This window comes from Aspergillus stella-maris, assembly GCF_047715825.1.
Source record: "Aspergillus stella-maris strain CBS 113639 unplaced genomic scaffold BDV14scaffold_73, whole genome shotgun sequence".
NCBI lineage: Eukaryota > Fungi > Ascomycota > Eurotiomycetes > Eurotiales > Aspergillaceae > Aspergillus > Aspergillus stella-maris.
In genome coordinates, this window is record NW_027396867.1 from 71507 (window position 1) to 83223 (window position 11717).

General features: G+C 52.9%; 3 protein-coding genes across 3 annotated transcripts; 1 reads left to right on the forward strand and 2 right to left on the reverse strand.

Moving 5' to 3' along the window:
* Positions 1 to 459: 459 nt before the first annotated feature.
* BDV14DRAFT_136561 (TBC domain-containing protein) lies at positions 460 to 4013 on the forward strand. Its single transcript, XM_073766241.1, has one exon. It carries the CDS (start codon positions 596 to 598, stop codon positions 3821 to 3823), a length of 3228 nt encoding a protein of 1075 aa, XP_073623794.1. The 5' UTR covers positions 460 to 595; the 3' UTR covers positions 3824 to 4013.
* A 787-nt stretch (positions 4014 to 4800) lies between these two features.
* On the reverse strand, positions 4801 to 7299 carry BDV14DRAFT_211496 (GMC family oxidoreductase; the record flags this gene model as incomplete). Its single annotated transcript, XM_073776101.1, has 9 exons — positions 4801 to 4932; positions 5022 to 5206; positions 5287 to 5412; positions 5473 to 5758; positions 5810 to 5870; positions 5920 to 6579; positions 6630 to 6883; positions 6936 to 7089; positions 7157 to 7299. 9 exons carry the CDS (start codon positions 7297 to 7299, stop codon positions 4801 to 4803), a joined length of 2001 nt encoding a protein of 666 aa, XP_073623795.1.
* A 1946-nt stretch (positions 7300 to 9245) lies between these two features.
* On the reverse strand, positions 9246 to 11608 carry BDV14DRAFT_136607 (Zn(II)2Cys6 transcription factor). The gene is made up of 2 exons (XM_073766242.1): positions 11359 to 11608; positions 9246 to 11265 (listed from the first exon to the last, which is right to left on the reverse strand). Exon 2 carries the CDS (start codon positions 11069 to 11071, stop codon positions 9338 to 9340), a length of 1734 nt encoding a protein of 577 aa, XP_073623796.1. The 5' UTR covers positions 11072 to 11265; positions 11359 to 11608; the 3' UTR covers positions 9246 to 9337.
* Between the last annotated feature and the right edge of the window lie 109 nt (positions 11609 to 11717).

The following is an 11717-nucleotide window of genomic DNA, read 5'->3' on the forward strand; positions in this document are numbered from 1 at the left end:
AACAAACCATCCATATGCAAGATGACAATGAAGTTGGTTAAATGTAGTTATCTTTACAAAGAGCAGGGCTGCGTAGGGCAGAGACGGGCGACGGAGTAGGAAAGGCGGTCAAGTCACATGCAGCCACCACGTCATGATGCTCTCCCGCCGTTGGCCTCGATCCCTCCGTCAACAATAATTCCTGTCCATACGCCTATCTTGTCTTTCTCTTTTATCCTGCCAGACCTCCCCTCCTCTGTCTCCTCCATTGTTGCCTCTTTTCTCGTCGCAAGCCTGTCTTTTACTGCTTCTTGATTTCAGCTCGCTTACGGCGCGTGCATTGACCAGCTTACAAGACGGGCCTCGCACCGGTTTTTCTGTTTTGTCCTACCCTACATACGACTACACTCGCGTTGGACGCCAACGCCAACCCCGCGAGAGAGCCGCCGAAGCTTAAAAGAGTCGGCCCACACCGCTGATAAATACGTCTTTCTGGACCGTCATCTCACCGTATATACCATCTCCAACTCCCCATTCGAGAGCTGCCCCTCAGCATTCATGAAGCTCGCGTCAAACTCGTCTCCCGCCGTCAGCTGTATCCCCCGATTCCCGCGCCATGGCGGAATTCGATCTTCGACCTCCCCCGCCGCAGCTGCAGCGCCGTTCCTCGTCACAGACATCGTCATCGTCACGCCATAGTTCGAAGGCAAGGGCCATCCGAACGAAGGCGCAAAAGCGGCACTCTACGTCTAACACGACTGAGTCTGAGAGCGACCTTACTTCCTTTCCATCCTTGTCTCCGGATCGGTCACCGCAGGGCTTCCTCGGTCAACCGGCGTACAATCAAGCGTTGACGAGCGCGTTGTTGAATGGTGGAGATGGAACTAGCCCGAATAATGAGAATGTGACGGATACAACCCGGGATCGGAGGTCGACGCTAGCGAAGTTGACCACGGGCTCATTCAACTCTGGCCGTGCGGCGCTGTTTGAGGATTCGGTTCCTGTTCGGGACTTTCCTGGTGCTTTGCATCTGGCCGATGACGCGCATATCGAGCGGTTGGTTGCTAGCAATGGGGCTGTCAAGCTGGTGAGGCAGTTTGCGCGGGACTTGGCGCAGCGCGATGCGGAGATTTCGGCTTTAAGGCAGCGCGCTGATGCGCGAGAGAGGGAGTTGAAACGAATGCTGCGTGAGGCATCGGTTTCGAATAAAGATATTGAACGGAGGCTTTATGCAATGGAGACGTCGCAGAAGGAGGAGGTTGAGGAAAATAATGACATGGATCAGACAGTCAAGGGCTCCAGTGCGGTTGGTGGACTCATGCAGCAGGCGATGACGGATGATGTCGGGTCTCGGCGGAACTCTAATGTTGAAGACGACGATGATTTGAATACTACTATTCAATCTACGATCCGCAGGCCGTTCCGGTTGGAGGGCGATGCCAAGTCTGGAGTGTCAAGTGTCGACTCTGGTCTTCAAAATCGTAAACGGGGAGGGTCGCTACGCAGCTGGCAGGATTTCATCTTTGGGAGCGCCGCGGGTAGTCGGAAGACGAGTCGAGCTAGCAGTATCATATCCGAGCTTGGGGAGGATGATGTCGCTCGACCAGAAGTTACTTCTGGGAACATCAACCGACGCAAGCCGTTAGATGACCAGCTTTTCCAGCCTGTAGATGGCCAGCCGGTTACGGACGCTTCAAGCACACATTCGCGCATGTCATCGAACTCAATCACATCATGGACAGTCAAGCTCTTCGCTGGAGGTCAAGTCCGGGATGAAAGCCCAGCAGATCGAAACCGCGGACGAGCGTCGTCGACCAATCGGGATAGGAACAGGGGTCCTCCATCTGCGCTTCCGGCCACCAAACACGGTATGACGGCGGTGGCGGCGCTCAAGCGCATCAACAGTAACACGAGTATGCAAGGAGCGCCAGGGAGGCCGAATGGCTCGGGTACAGCGCCGCGGTCAGGGCAGCTTGGCCGGAGGCAGCCAGCAGCCAGCGTATCGCAGGGAGCAGCGGCTGAGGCTGCGTCAAGGAATCCTACGAATCTTGGGCCGGTTGAGATGGATGCTATTCTCCCCATGGAGTCTCGACCGCCGACTCTCTCGCCCATCTACAATAATTATCTAGGTGGGGATTTATTGACCGACCGCTTTGGATTCATCTATGACCAGCGGAGAAAGAGGAGACAGCGAGAAGCTGCGAACATGAAGAGCGGAAACCGCTTGAGCATTACGCTGGGTAATTTTCGCACTGACCACCCTGACGGCGACGACGAACCAGAGTCAACTGGCCGGTCAACCTCCGCATCGCACCGTTCTTCCGGCCCGACTTCACCGACGGAAGAAGGCTCTCATCGATGGCAGGACTACTTGACGGTACCGTCTGCACCTACGGAGCTACTCTCGCACACGCCATCCGCCGGACCCATTGTATCCTTGACGACAGGCGACGACGCACCGAGAAATAATGGAGTCGCCGTTGACAAGCGCGGCTCGGTCTCCGTAAATGCGGGTCTCCAGCCTTCTGCGTCTACATCGACGGTCGTTGCAGACCGACCTGAGTTTGCTGGGTCATCTATGGATGAGATTGCGGTTCTTGCGTCAGGAGGCGAGCACGAGCCCGTAAAACTACTTCTCGAACAGCTGACGGACCTTCACGATTATCTGCAACAGGCTAGGTCGGTTCGATGGAACGAGTTCCTCCGCAAGGTACGCGCCGAGCGCCGCAAAGAAGGCGAGGCCGCGGCTGCAGCTGCAGCTGCATCAGACCGACCGTTGAAAGCCGTGGACATGCCAGAAGTGTCGCTAGCCGATGGCGAAATGGTAGGAATCTCAGGCCTAGGCAATAAGGGAAAAGTCGGACGTGCGAAATGGCGTGAGTTCCGAGCGCTCGTCCTCGGCGGGATTCCCGTCACGTTACGGTCCAAGATCTGGTCTGAGTGCAGCGGGGCTTCGTCGATGCGTGTACCTGGGTACTATGACGACCTTGTCAAGGGAATTGGCGGCAGTGAACCTGACGCGTCAGTCGTGGCCCAAATTGATATGGATATCAACCGGACGCTCACAGACAATGTGTTCTTCCGCAAGGGACCTGGTGTCGAGAAATTAAAGGAGGTCCTCCTTGCTTATTCCCGCCGCAACCCTGAGGTTGGCTACTGCCAGGGCATGAATCTCATTGCTGGATCGCTGCTGCTTATCACGCCTACTGCTGAGGATACCTTCTGGCTGCTGACTTCTATGATCGAGGTCATCCTGCCAAAGCACTACTACGATCATGGTTTGCTGGCCTCGCGCGCTGACCAGCAGGTACTACGACAGTACATCTCACAGATCTTGCCAAAGTTATCCAGCCACCTAGAAAGTCTAGGCGTGGAACTCGAAGCTCTGACATTCCAATGGTTCCTATCCGTCTTCACAGACTGTCTCTCCGCCGAAGCGCTCTACCGCGTCTGGGACGTCGTCCTCTGCCTTGACGTCGCGAGCGCGGTGTCCATGAACCCAAATGCTCCCAAGAACACCACGTCATCTGAAAACGCCCACCCAACAATCGAGCCCTCGTCAGTAGCAACCTACGTCTCTGCCTCCGGCGGCGGCAGTGGCTCCTCATTCCTCTTTCAAGTGGCCCTCGCCCTTTTGAAACTCAACGAGTCCCAATTGCTCACGACTTGTTCTACGCCTGCTGAGCTGTACACGTACATCAACCACAGTATGACCAATCACGCTATTAGCATCGATGGACTCATTCAGGCTTCCGAGGCGCTACGGAATGTCGTTAGGCCCGAGGACGTCGTTGCCAAGAGGGCTGAAGCGTTGAGGGAGTTGGGTGGTGTGCTAGCTGCCTAGTTGCGATTCCCTTCATCTCTTACTTTGTATTCTCCTGTGATACCACCTCGCTTTTCCTTCCAATTTGTTTCTGCTTTCTTTGTCATTCCTTTGGTCATCGGTGCAATGGTCGTTAGATGATTACGATTACGGATATGGGGTTACTTATGGCTATAGACTGGACTGATTCATTGATTCATTTACTTTCCTTACTTGGGTGCATTGTGAGCCAGAAAGATTTCAACATTCCTTCGTCCAGCGTTGCATTGCATTAGTTTCTCTGCTTTCTTTCTTTGCTTAGCTTGTCCAGAGACGATCAGACCGACACGTACATACATACATACACAGCTGCATTGCTTACGTTTTGCGAATGCGAATATGATACCCAAGGCCAAGGTACTCAACCTGATTTCCAACTACCTACCTCGATAACTACCAGTCCCAGAGTCTGGCTCCTTCCTACTTCCAATACTGAGACTAAGTTGGTCGCTCCTTCCCTAGGTCCACACCATAATGGTCGCTCCTTCCCCAAAAAAACAGCGTCCAGGACAGGTCTTGGTCGCGCCTTCCTCTTACGTCCTGTTGCTTTCATAGGAAGAAGCTACCGACGACGATGGTCGCTCCTTCCTCCTGCAGTGCCGGGTCGGGCCCGGGGGTGCATCGCACCTTCTGTTTACGTTTAGTGTTCAAGACACATGAGGAAGGAGCCACCCCGCGGTGGTCGCACCTTCCGTTCAGGTTTCTGTATCGTTGATTACACCGAGGGGGGAAGGTATGTTAGTGGATGGACTGGGGCGCTACCTGCCTAAATTGGGGTTTCTCGTTCTTATGCCTACCTTACCTTACGGTTTACTTATTGACAGACAGGTTCGTGATGAGTCAAACCAGTAAGTTAATACAGTCTGGTTATATACATTGTAATGTGTCAAAAAACATGGCGTTGCGCAAGAGATACATATTCAAATGACCGCCTATATAGGACTTGAGTCCCTACGGCTTTACAGCCTAGCAAGGTTCACGAATTCCCCGGGGGCATGGTACTCGGGGACTTCCATCTTCAAGGCATCGCCTGAGTACCCCAAGTCTTCGGCTGTGAGGACGGCGCACTTTTCGCCGATGAGGAGGGCCGTCTAGTCGCATTAACCAGTTAGCCACTCATCGATCTCGTTTTTTCTATTTTAATAGGGAGGGAGGAGGGGGATTGAGAAGGGCAACGTACGCTGAATGTATTGCACCCAACGTTATCAGGGCAGATTGACAGATCGCAGACCTTGAGGCCCTTGACGCCGTGCACGTTTAGGCGCTCGTCGACGACGCCGCCTTGGGGCGCGATGTTGCTGCCTTCGCGGGGGGCCATACTGCATGTTCCGAGAGAGTGCCAGGTGGTTTCGACGTGGCGTTGGACTGGACAAACAAACAATGTTAGTATCATGTATGTTAATATGCGTATAGGAGCGAGGAGTCGGGAAGAAAGGCAGGCTTACCCCATTTCTCAATATGCGCGATGTCCTCCTTCGAGTAATCGAGTTCAGCGCGCGTCTCGAAGTGGTTCGAGTTGAGGATTGATGGATCGGGCTGTTTGCCTGGTGTGAGTGGGTGGGACCAAGATCCTGGTTTATATGTTAGCCACCGGGTATCTCTTCCAGAGAGATATGAATAGATGTAATTACCATGCTGAATACCGGCCGAGAGATGGTTCGGTCCAGCGTAAGCCTTCGTCGTGGTAAGATCCATATCATGCGAGCGGGCGTTGGAGTTAAACGCGAAGTGCGGGTGCATGCTTGTCACTTCTCCAGCGTAGGAGTTCATGCGGCGCGCGGTCTCGCGCGACTTGATGTAGCCCCAGACCATGGCGGCCATGTCGCGCTTGTCGTTCATGAAGCCTGCGTCGAAGTCGGGGACGGCGTAGGGGTCTGCGGAGGTGATGTGGGTGTGGCCGCGGGAGAAGGGGTATTCCTGCTCTTATTAGAATATTGCGGATAAGAGTTGAATAGAATGGTATCATACCAAGAAGTGGAACATGGTGAAGAACTTGCCCGGGGGCATGAGCATGTGGTCTCCGAACCAGCTGGTGGTGTTAGTATTGCAGAAAGTGAAGCAATATGGGGAAGGCATACCCAGAAATAACAGAGTAGTGCATCACAGGCTTATCAGGCTTATTCTTAAAGTAAGTCTCCCACCCATTGACAAAGTCCGGAGTCGGCCACTTCTTGAACTCTTCGAGTTCCTGCTCTGTAGGTCGAATCTTGACACCGGCATCGATACCATTTGTCGCGAGAGGCCCAGTACCCTTGATGTTCCATTCCTGAAAGACCTTCTTCTGCACCTTGGGATCACCACGAATAAAGTCATCGAATGTCTCGACATCCGGTTTGGCGCGGTACGTCGAGAAAGTTAAGTAGTGGTCCTGAAAGTTGCGACCTACACCAGGGAGGTGAACAATGGGCTTCACACCAGCACGGCGCAGCTTCTCGCTGTCACCGATACCAGAGCGCTGTAGGATGAGCGGGGAGCTGAGGGTGCCGCCAGAGACGATGATCTGCTTTCTAGCGCGGAAGATGCGGCGGGTTGGCTCTTTGCCGTCGAGGGGCTTTGTTGGGACTGTTGCGACGCCGACGGCACGACCGTTCTCGATGATGACCTTGTCGACCTTGGTGTTGCATTGCAGGTGCAGGTTGGAGTATTTGGCACGAGTGCTGTGGACGTACGCGTGGGCGGCGTCACTGCGGCGGCCGGTGTCGCGGTTGATCCATTTGAGCCAGTGCTCTGCGCCGTGACTATACATTATGAGTATCATCGCTACCTTGGATAGGTGGTAGGAACATACCCAGTTTTCAAGTCCTGAAGATCATCTGTGGTAGGGATACCCTGGGACTCCGCAGCACGAAGGAAGTCCTGTGCAAGAGGGTAGGTGTGGTTGCCAAAGGACACCTTGATGGGACCCTCAAAGCCATGAACATCTGGGTTATTGCAAGCCCGCTGGTACGTCTCGTGTTTCTTCATGAGAGGGATAAGCTCCTTGGTTGTCCAGCCCTTGGCTTGGAAGTCGTCGTAGTCGGACTCGGAGGCTCGGGTGTACATCTAGGTACCCTCGATTAGCTACGGGGTATATATGAGGGACAGCGGACAATACCATAAAGTTAATCGACGATCCACCACCAAGGATGTTCGCACAAGGGACAATAGCCTGGCGTCCATCGAGGTGCTCAGAGGGCCGGGAGTGGTAGAACGAAGCTGTCTTGGAGTCGAGCTTCATGTTAACAGGGTATATACCAGGACGGTAGACCCTGGGGTATGTTAGAATTGCACTAAGCAGCCTGCCATGTCCAGTCATTATACTAAAGGACTACTTACCATGGGTTATTCAAGTTACTCTCACCCGCCTCAATAAGTAGCACCGAGAGATTGTGATCGAGGTTAGCGAGGCGGCCAGCAGGGACACAGCCCGAGCTGCCGCCGCCGCAGATGATAATGTCGACTTCCTCAGGGATAGTCATCGTGCTATGCGTATAGCTAAGCTATCAACAAGTCAGGGGTCAGGGCGTCTGTCCTTCTCCTGAGACCAGGCCAGGATAGAGATGAGGAAAGATCAGAAAAGGCATGCAGATGGGTTGGGGTAGGGGGCTTTATACTCAATGCTCTTTCCCGCTTGTCCTGCATCGAACCTCGCAAAGCACTCTGCTTGCTTCACGTCTAGACTAGGAGAGCTCCGACGAAATTCAATTCATCAACCCCGCGCGTGGGGAAGGGAGGACGAGGCGATGCAAGCAGAGATACATACCGTCGTGCCCAAGGGCTATCAGTACTTAGTAGCTAGCTAGGTAGTACATCTAGACCCGCACAGCCCCCGGAGCTCCAGATCACCGGGCAAGATTGCCTCCTCGATATCTTAGCAGGCGGAGTATGAGACTCCTAGCTTGGTGAATGCGGAGAAAAGAAGTCCATACGAGGGCGTACATTTGCGGAGCGTCTGCGGAAGCTGTTGGTATTGGTGGCTTCGTGCATCGTTGATGTAAGAACGATTGGAGACTGATGTAGAATCTCCTCACTTTGAGCTATCTCCAACTCTGGCCAAGGCTCAGGTCTATAAGCGCTCGAGGCGCAGACCCCTCTCAATGAAACGAGATAGACATTCGATGATGATTCTGGCTGGGCGAGTGGTATCTGCCCATGTGACTTCGTCTAGATACAGATGGAATCCGGGGGGTCCTTCCTATTTGAGACGCATTGAGAGCAACCAAATGGACCACGACGCCTTCAGAGTAGGTACCAAAAGCCCTCCTCCAAGATCGCCTTTACCTACACGTTTGAAGGATAGTACGTACTCTTCCCTAAGCCAAGAATTACTAAACCCCACAAAGTAAAGAACAGACTACTATTCTTGATAGCCGACAGGTGGAGAAACCGGGCACGCTAGATCCTCATTGCGGGGTTATGCTTATTGTTCTGGTCCTTATACATGCCCTAGCAGGGGTAGACCCCACAGATAAGACTGCTACCTGGCTAGTGGATGTGATCTGGGCTGGGGGTAGCAGGAGCTTACGGGGGAAGTGCCGTGATACAATTAGCTCTGGTAGAGCAGCTGTACTGTTGTGTGTTATTCGGTAGAGGAAGATACAGCCAGGGTGACTTAAGTGACACTCATTGAACATTGTAGACGTGAGACTCCCATCGGACGTCTCACTGGAAGCCTTGAAAGCAGTGATCCATTGATGGGCAGACAGCTAGCTAGGTAGGGCTTGGATAGCGGGGAAGTAAGCGGAACCCCGGATAGCATGCGGGGTTGACAAGCTAGTATACCTGGTTTAGTTGAAGCTCAAGTATACGCTTCGCTGCTGGAATCGGCCGGATGCTCGGCGATCCAATCGAGGGCTAGTGCTAGTGGCTTCACGGCAAATCTGGGGCTAGATTGCTGAAGGGCTTTGCTCATACACGTCACCTCGCATGCCTTAACAGTATGGAGTCTGCCAATGCCACCAGCTAGGTATAGAGTGTTCTTACAGGCTCCGCATCGAGTACTCTGCATCTGGCCATTGGCGATCTCTTCACAGCATCTTCCAGTGTCTTTTACGCTTGGTTTATATGCGGAATATTTTTCTGCGCTCGTGCTTATAGTGATATTATATTGTGGCTTCGAACGGCCGGATAAGGGGACTTGTTAGCCACTGGACGGATAAATCCCTTGAACTGCCGTGACAATGCATCAATTAGGCGAGGAGAAAACTTTGAAATTTCGTTTCGTCTGGCTCGAAACATAATGGATCCCTCCGCTGGATCTTCTCTATCTTTCCAAGACTCGCCTAGGTGCGGGGATATTGTTGGAACCCCAACTTGATCAGATCCTTGCCTCATATACCCTGGATACGCATTGGAAAGTACTCGTGCACGATGAAAGTAAGGATAAGCAGTAGACCATATATTTCGTATTCAAGATAGCGTAGATTGTCATTAAAGATATCGGAGGGGTATCATAGTAAGATGGGAGTTATCAACCGAGACAGCGAGACCAAGATGCAAGTATTTTAAGGATAATGATTACCTTGAAAGCGCCTCCGGAAGCCAAAATCGGCCATTGTCAAGAACTGTATTCAGATCAATCTGGTCCATCGACGGACGCAAGCCCATATCCATGACATCGCGAGCAACTGCCTTGACCTGCCGCATGATGGACTGAGAGATCGCCCAGGTGTTGGCCAACGTCTTGAACACACCGATGGTTAGCGCCAAGCGATCCCGACTAGGGTCAGGCATCTGGCCCGCTTTCACGGAGCAAGCGGCGAGCTGCACGATAGAGCTCATGACCAATGAGCAGATGAAGAACGGTGTGTGCTTAACCACGGGCATACGAATGGAGGCGAGCGAGGAAATTTCGCTGGCTGCTTTGACGGCTTTCATGGCGTGGGCGTGGTGGGAGAATGCGGGGATGGAACATGGTCCGTGGTGTCCGCAAATCACTTCGGCCGCAACGGCGGGGGACGAAAGTAAGTCTGATCGGGGAAAGTGGAGATAGATCGACGTTCCGTTAACAACCATTGTGGCTTGGAACATCATCTCGTCTACGGTCCCGTCTGGACGCAGATACTCGATCTTCGATTCCGGAAGATGGTGGAAGAAGCTGGTGATTCGAGCATCTATAGCTTCAACTTTGTCCTGTTGGCCTTCAACTAGGTCTTGGATGGCTACGACACGTCCAAGGATGCGCGCCGCTTCAATTCTGTACGTATAAGAAGAGAAATCCCGTTCTTCGTCGGCAAAGACACGCTCATCGAACTGTTCGATCGTTGGAGGAGGCGGCGGTGCCAACCCATCTTGATAGATTCGTTCCTCACAGGGGAGCGGTACCTCAAGCTGTATGTTATGTGTACGAGGCGTTGGCTGAAGCCCAAGTGCCGTTAGCATAGCCTCAATGATGAACAGTTCCCAATAGGTACGCCTCAAACACTCCTCTCGGATGGGATCACCCTCGCCTATGGTGATCGCAAAGTCTCTGGTATGTAGACCGAGTTCAAACGCCAAGTCAACAGCAGCAACAAGACATTCCCCAGCCTTAGCTCGTTCGTTCCGCGAATGCAGGACAATTGCGAGTATAAGGAGTGCTTGGACTTTTTCCACCGATCCTTCTTGTTCCATGACAATTATCTCAATATTGGGACGATAGGTCTCACTGGAGGCAGCGGATGTAAAATGGGCGCCAACAAACTTGATGACCTGCTCAAGGAAAGGCGCCAGACGCCTTTGGTAGAGAAAGCGGATGGGAGGCAAGATCGGATGCGAAGGGTGGAAATTTTGATAATAGATGTCGACAAGGTATCCATCATTCGATGTCGAAGAGGCTGACTCTGGAGTCAAAGGTGCATTCCTCGTGAGAACTTGTTGTGAAACCGCAGGCTGTTCAATAAATTGGGGACTACTTCCGGAAGACGTCGAAGCAGGAAGAGTTGCCGTAGGTACGTAGGGGTAGGGATTGAACGAACTCCAATCAGTGGGCACATCATAGAAGCCAATGTTTGGATCGAATGTAGGTGCAATGTCAACCGGCAACTGCTCTGGTGAGGAAGGATTGGCCCGTCGCTTCTTCGATGGCCCTTTGTACCCTCGCCGTGATGGGGTATACTGGCATTCTGCACCCGTTGTCGCGCAGCGACTACAGACGGGCATGCCCCCATCACACTTCAGATGCTTGTGGCGGCATAAAAGGCAGGCCAAAAGCGAAGGCCCGGAACCCCGCGGCTGGGTGAATGCCTTTGGAGGCATGAATTGCTCGTTCATCTTGATCTTGGTACTGTAGTCGATGAGAAACCTCCTGGAGGGCCCAATTGTAGCAATAGGAGAGCCGGCATATATGCAGGGGGCGGTAACCTAAGGCAGGTTTCCCCTCGAGTGCAGGAAAAAGGTCCAGTGGACACTAAAACCTTCGAGATCGAGGCCGAAGCTAAAATGCGGGGATGGCACAATTAAGAAAGCTTCAACAATCGCAATCAGACGACTCCCCAGCAAATCGAGGAGGAAGAGGGATGAAAGAGAGAAGGAACAAAAGCCCGGAGAAAGGTATTCACCAGAGAGTAGATCAGAATTTCTCAGGGTGCTGCAACGGCCCGGTTACAAACTGGGCTGGTGGCACCCTCTGACCTTCTTTGGATGCGACTAACCTTGAAGGTTAGACAAGAGATTCAAGAGGGACACGACAACGGTCCTGAATGGGCCCAGGCGGCTATAGCAATGAAACCTGCGAATGACACCCTCGATGGCTATTCGGTGAGATTGATGATGGTTGCAGAAGTATTGGAGGTCAACGGAGGAAGCTCCCCGCCGTTCAATTAATGCTCAAATAATGCCGCCTGATTAGCTAATTATGTCCTTGTGCTACTGCCCGTGATACCCAATTTGGACGGCCCTCTCACAGCGTTGACGACGA

Excerpts from the sequence above, each read along its gene's own strand:
- BDV14DRAFT_136561 (XM_073766241.1), top strand. The coding sequence starts at position 596 with ATGGCGGAATTCGATCTTCGACCTCCCCCGCCGCAGCTGCAGCGCCGT.
- BDV14DRAFT_136607 (XM_073766242.1), bottom strand. The coding sequence starts at position 11,071 with ATGAACGAGCAATTCATGCCTCCAAAGGCATTCACCCAGCCGCGGGGT.